The sequence below is a fragment of the Poecilia latipinna genome, unplaced genomic scaffold, assembly GCF_001443285.1.
Source record: "Poecilia latipinna isolate Pla-1442-1.1 unplaced genomic scaffold, P_latipinna-1.0 Scaffold891, whole genome shotgun sequence".
NCBI classification, from domain to species: Eukaryota; Metazoa; Chordata; class Actinopteri; order Cyprinodontiformes; family Poeciliidae; genus Poecilia; species Poecilia latipinna.
Genome location: NW_015113507.1, coordinates 156,887 through 163,061, shown reverse-complemented (window position 1 = coordinate 163,061; position 6,175 = coordinate 156,887). Strand labels below are relative to the sequence as shown.

The 6,175-nt window shown below is 45.9% G+C and overlaps 1 protein-coding gene across 2 annotated transcripts in view; it reads right to left on the bottom strand.

Annotated features, from left to right (window-relative positions):
- Positions 1–3,292: 3,292 nt before the first annotated feature.
- serpinf1 (serpin peptidase inhibitor, clade F (alpha-2 antiplasmin, pigment epithelium derived factor), member 1) overlaps positions 3,293–6,175 on the bottom strand; it is a 7,139-nt gene continuing 4,256 nt past the window's right edge. For both annotated transcript variants that reach the window (XM_015048565.1, XM_015048566.1), the window contains 7 exons: positions 6,003–6,063; positions 5,499–5,694; positions 5,197–5,352; positions 4,872–5,075; positions 4,107–4,246; positions 3,824–4,034; positions 3,293–3,543 (listed from right to left, as the gene is read on the bottom strand). In XM_015048565.1, the coding sequence (XP_014904051.1) occupies positions 3,293–3,543; positions 3,824–4,034; positions 4,107–4,246; positions 4,872–5,075; positions 5,197–5,352; positions 5,499–5,694; positions 6,003–6,062 (1,218 nt within the window). In that variant the 5' untranslated portion in view covers position 6,063. The remainder of the gene's footprint in view (positions 3,544–3,823; positions 4,035–4,106; positions 4,247–4,871; positions 5,076–5,196; positions 5,353–5,498; positions 5,695–6,002; positions 6,064–6,175) is intronic.

Sequence of the window (6,175 nt, the reverse complement as noted above, 5' to 3'; positions counted from 1 at the left end):
CACATATAAAATGTATTTTTCTACAAGTGTGTTTAAGATTTTTGATTGAAACTTCTGGTCTTTTTGAAGAACAGAAACAGTGACTTCGTTAATGTGATTCAATGAAACGTATGTAAAACAAAGTACTAAAGTTTGTTTTATAAACTGTGTTTTTTAAGAGTAAAAATTGTTTTTGAGTTTTTTTCTGTCAGAGATTAAAACCAACAGAAAATATGTTGATGGAAAAAAGGTTGGATGATTGTCTGGATGTTTGGTTGGTTGGTTGTTTGTTTGTTTGTATATTTGGTTAGTTGTTTGGTTGACTGTTTGGTTGGATGTTTCATTGGTTGGTTGGTTGGATTATCTCCCTCAGGATTTCATCTCTCCATTGTTTTTCTCTCCCTTGCTCTCGCTCATTCAGCGTTCCTCTAATTCGTTTCTGGATTCTCCATCCTGATCCTCCTGATTTCTCACTTCCCATTTCTTTCAGTTCAGCTTCAGCTGATTCAGGAAGTTATGGTTGGACTTTTGTTCAATGTTTGTTGTGTAAAATTCTGTGATCCAGGCAGGAAGCGCTTAATTTCTGGAAGCTGGGTTGTCATCGGCGCTGTCATCATGCAACTCCACCTCCTCCATCTTTAGATGATCTCCTTCTTTGGAAACATTTTAATCTTCATCATGTCAGCAGATCAGCAGCTAATTCTGGTTTATCTGATTCATAGTTCAGTTTTTACTCATTTTACTTCCTGAAACTCATGGATTCTCTTCCTGGGGATGAAACTTGAACTATTCTCCTACACCACTGGTTCTGATCTGGTTCTGACAGTTCGGATCAGAACCTGATCAGAGTCTGAGGTTCTGAAGGAAGATTTTCCTGTTGGCAGGTAGACGATGGGTTTACCTGCATTCCTGCCAGACAGACTGGTTTAGACACAGAGCTGCTTACAGGAACATGGTGCAGGTCCAGACCCGCGGGCCTGGAACCAGTACCATTTATTCCTCAAATATTTAAACAGTCACTCACACACTTTCACTGTAAGTGATCTGTTTACACAGAACCTGATGGAAAAGACCAGAAACATGTGGAAGATGAAAACAAAACTCTTTCATTTAATTAATAATTAAGATGTAATATATTTATTTTAAGATTTAATATTTAAATGATGTTTTCGGTTTAGATACTTTTATTGCAGTTTTTCTGCCTTCAGCAGAACGATTATCATTAATTACTATTAGGATTGATCAGAAATGCTTAGACTTGTTGCGGTAGTTTTGATATTTTCCCAGCAGGCTGAGTGACATTCTGATTCTGGTTGAGGACAGAAAATGGGAAGTGCTGGTACCAATCCATGACCGGGTCCAGACCGAGAGAACCTGTATCTGTTTATAGGAAGGTTCTGCTGAACTGTGTGTGCAGCGATGCAGTAATCCAGTCATGAGTAATCATTTACGTAAAAGTGGAAAGTGGAAATTTGTTCAGCAACATGAGTCAGAACCAGAACCAGAGGTGAAAGGTTAAGCCGAGGTTCTGAGGAAGTCCAGGTTTCTCCTTCAGTCCAGACTTCGCTCTGCAGCAAAGAGACTATTTCCGTTTGGGTGAAATCAGGCAGACAACTGGAGATCATCTGCATGGAAGTGACCAGAGACAGACGGAGGCCCACAGCATGACTCCACCACCACCGTTCTCCACAGCTGGGATGAGACCGAATGTTTCTGGTTTCCTCCAACAGGAAGTCGGCAACACCGAGCGGTCAGCCCAACAGGAAGTCAGCTTCTCTCTCTGAGAGACGGCCGCTACACCGGCAGGATGATACCAGCAAAACTGTCCGGGCTGGTTCTGGTTCTGGTAGATCTGAGCCCCATGGACTCAGTTCAGACTCCACATATTCATTAAAACATGTGGAAACCATTTAAGTTTCTCAGCATCGTATTTTAGTGAAATGTTTAAAAGTAAAATTTTTCAAAACTGCCCCTATTTACCTGCTAAAATAATATAATATAAATTACATTTCAAAGGCATTTTTCCATCAGAGGATTGAAAAATATTAAAATCCAATTGTAATGGAAATGCATTAAAATGTTCTGGAAGTCAGCAAACAAATCAACCAGATTTAGTTTAAAAGACAGAGGAACAAAAATAAACATTTAACCCAAAAATAAACCACCAGGATAAATATTCTCTTTATTTTACATAAACATAGTTGATATTCTGAACTGATCAAATTAAAACCAGACCCAGAACAAAATGTTCAGGAAGCCTGAAGAGTTAAACTGCCCCCTACTGGACGGTATGGTGCAGGACAGTCCGGAGTTTCATATGTTCTGTGTTGATATAAAATCTGAAGATTTCTAACAACATAAATAAAGCTTATGGGTAAACTGGCTTTTAGTCCATCAGGCTGGAAGCTTTTCTTCCTCTGTTTTAACTTTCGGCTGAAGGCGGCTTGTTTATTTCTTCCAGGAAACATTTTGTTTTCAACACAAAATGTTTCATTGAAACTCAAACAGTTACAAAGATCGCCTCTTAGATTTTCTATCATTTTTATTATTTCAGCAGCTGAAAAGAGACGAAGGTTCAGAAGAAGAAAACAACATGAAAAGAAAACATAACAGAAACCAGATTTGTTCTGGTTTCTGGGTTCACAGGCTGCTTGTCTCCCTCTGGTGGAGACACAGGCACATCACATTCTGAGTACTGCAGTCATGACTAGAGGTGATAGAGGCTGGGATTTATTTAAATCTGCTGTTGGGTCGTAAACCTGCTGAAACTTCTTCAGTTGTTCATAAATCGGAGTCCTCTACTAATTCTGACCATCTGCATAAAGTTGGTCAAACTTTAACCCTAAACCCCGTGTCCAGTCACTCTGGCCTCTCATCACTGACATCATTCATTGTTCCCTCACCTCTGGTTCTGTCCCTGACAATTCAAAACCGTAAACATCACACCAATACTGAAAAAATCTGACTTAGTTCCTGCTAATCACTTCATACACACTTCCAACCGAAACGAGATCCCGACCGGATCATGTCCAACATCAGAAACACAACAAAACGTGTGCTGGAGTTTGTCATGTTTATTGTTATTAAAACAAATGACGATATTTGGTTTCTTACAAAACATTTCTTAATGTGGATTATTTCAGGAGTATTCTCAGATTAGCATGATCCATCTGTGTTTCAACATGAAAAATATGATCAAATGTCCTCGAACCATCTGCCATCACAAACAGCTGGAACCCCTCGTAGGACCTGCTAAGAGTGTGTGTGTGTGTGTGTGTGTGTGTGTGTGTGTGTGTGTGTGTGTGTGTGTGTGTTAAATTGTCAGGTCTTTGGGGTTGACCACCTTCCCGATGAACAGCAGTGCTCCTGACGGTTCATCTCGGATCAGGTAGACAAACGGTCGGTCCACTCGGTACGTCAGGTGGGAGGGCACTGAGACGGCGCTGGGGTACTGGGCTCCTTCGGGCGCCGTCTCCATGACAACCTTATGATTGATGCTGGTGAGCTTGGCCGACTGGACAGAGATCTTCTCCAGTTCTTGGTTGTCCAGCCAGTCATTAAGGCCTGCAGGAAGGAATGAGGAGAGTGAGAATCGACTGATGCTCCACGGTGTCCCACTAGGTCACCGCTGCCTCGCACCAACCAGACAGCTCTGCTTTTAAATGCTGGGAGCCAGTCAGCTGTGTGGCTGAATGTTCTGCTGGGTTCCCCAGATTCCTCCCAGTTTCACTGAATAGTCCTTTAACTTTCCCTCAGGACTGAATGTCCTGTGTCAGAGAACCAGTGACCTCCTCAGTCATGGACTGAGTGAAATGGAAGGTCTTTGCTCCTCTGGGTGACTCACCTAGGTCGCCAAGCAGCGGCAGCAGGTCGGTGGAGTAACTAAGCCTCAGGACAGGCAGCGTCAGGGACACCCGAGCCGGCTGCAGCGCCATAGAGAGGTCCTGAACGAACTCGGCCGTCAGACTCTCCTCCAGCAGCGTGGTGTTGGTCGTCACGACATCGGGCAGGAAGACAAACATGCTGATATCGTTCTGCATCTGGATCTGAGCAATCTGCAGGAGGAACCACAACATTCCTGAGATCTCTGCCAACAGCTCCTTGGCTCTACTGCTCACAACACTCACAGTGCAGCTCAGGTCAGAGTCCACACCCATCTTCACCGGGTAGTTATCCTGTTGCATCATGGGAACACGGACCGGAGCCCCGTTTTCCACCTGGAAGTCCTGCTGAACTCCGCCCTGACTGAAGCGGGTCACCCATCCCCCTGGTGGAGGAAAACCCAGATATGAGTCCGGTTCTGGCTGCTGTAACAGCCGGTGGCTGTCTCAGGGTCTGGCATTGGAACCGACAACCCTGCAGGGTCTGACCACCAAATGTCAGCAAGCATTAATACTGCTGCTGCTGATGTGAAATACTCTCCGTCTGCTCCTTCCCCCTGGTGGCCACTCCAGCTCACTGAAGATCTAATTATTTACATTCCTATCAATGATCTACGACGAAGTATCAGAGCCAGAATAAGACTAAAAAAAGTAACTACAAGAATACTCAAGATATTAGCAATGATGTAATATTACCAGAAAAAACAAAAAGGCATTCTGTGAAAAAGAAAGAAGCTGTTGACGACTTTATTGTCATATTACTATGACTTTATTCTGGTAATACTACAGCTTCATTCTTGTATTATTAAGACAGTGTTGTCGTACAGTTATCACTTTATCCCTGAACATTTGTCCTGCCTGTCTAACTGGTTCTGAACTTCTTGTCACCAGGATGTGAGTCCGGTCTGATCTTTACCAGCTGCAGGTTTAGACGTCTGTCAGAAACTCCTCCGTCTGTCACGTTTAAACACCAAACCAGGTTTTTCCTCTTCCTGCATGAACGGTCGATACCTTTGAAGTAGGCGGCGCTGATGGCGTTGATGCCGGCGGTTCGAGGGAGAGCCTTGGTCAGGAACTGTTGGACCTTCCTTCCCGTCTGCTGAGACACCCAATCGTTGATCTCCTTTGTGTCTTTGGCTCCGCCCAGCAGCGCCTTGGGGCGGACGCCATACTGCTGCTCCACCAGCTTGAAGAAGTCCTGCTTCAGACGGAGTCCTGGAAACCAAAGGAGTGACAGTCAGCATAGCTTTGTGTTTTTCAAGAAGATCTGAACTCTTTCAGTAAGTCAGAGACACCAGAACCTTTTAAACGATTTGGGTCGTAAACATGGACTCACGTCGCGTCACATAGAGCCGAGCGGCTGAGCTCAGGCCTTTGCCTGAGGAGTTCACCGAGGCCAGCAGGTTCTTCAGGGTGTTCTGGAGCTGGGGGTCCTGCAGGGTGTGGTACCGGAGAGCCCGGTACAGCTGCCTCTGGGCGTTCTCAGAGCCCCCTGCAGGACAGGAGGGGAAGTGCAGAGTCGCTGGTTATGACGATGCTTCAGAGGAGGAATAAGAAGACGGGGTGCCTGAAGGTTCCTGACTGAGTGGAACATCCAAAGCAAACTGGTTCAGGCCCAGTTAGAGCCAGTACACTCACCCATGGACAGCTGGGTCAGAACCGCAGACACGCTGATCGGAGACAGAAACAGGTTGGCCGAAGTTTCGCGGCTCGTCAAAGCCCGGAACAGGTTGTAGCCGAAGTCTGAGGTGGCGGCGCCCATCTTGGTGGCGGGCGTGGTAAAGAGCTCCACATGTTCCTCCTCCACGGCCGCCTCCTCACCTCCGGAGTCCGACTGCACAAAACCGGGACAGAACCATCAGAACGGACCGGCGCCACACCCAGCTCTGGCTTCACAGCTGGGTTTACTGAGTAGAACCAGAACTAAAGCCTGGAGGTGACGAATGTCTGTACTGGAACCAGCTCCACTGGAACCCCTCCCTCTCACCATGCACACACACACTTTCCCTCTCTACAGGACCTGGATCCCAGAGAAAACCTTCACATGCTCAGGGAGAACATGCAGCTCCATGCAGAAAGACCCAGACTGGGATCTGCAGGAAGCTGAAGACCCTGAAACACGAGGAGACGTTCTGTGGTTACCTGAGCCCAGCAGATGCTCAGGACGGCTGCCAACGCCAGCAGGAACGTTGTTCGCTTCATCCTGAAAAACAAACAAATGAACGCCATGATGCCATAATGCTGTGACGCCATGTCGCTGAAGAGACAGAAGAATCACATGACGTCCTATTCTGCCTCTCTCTCAGGTTGTCCTG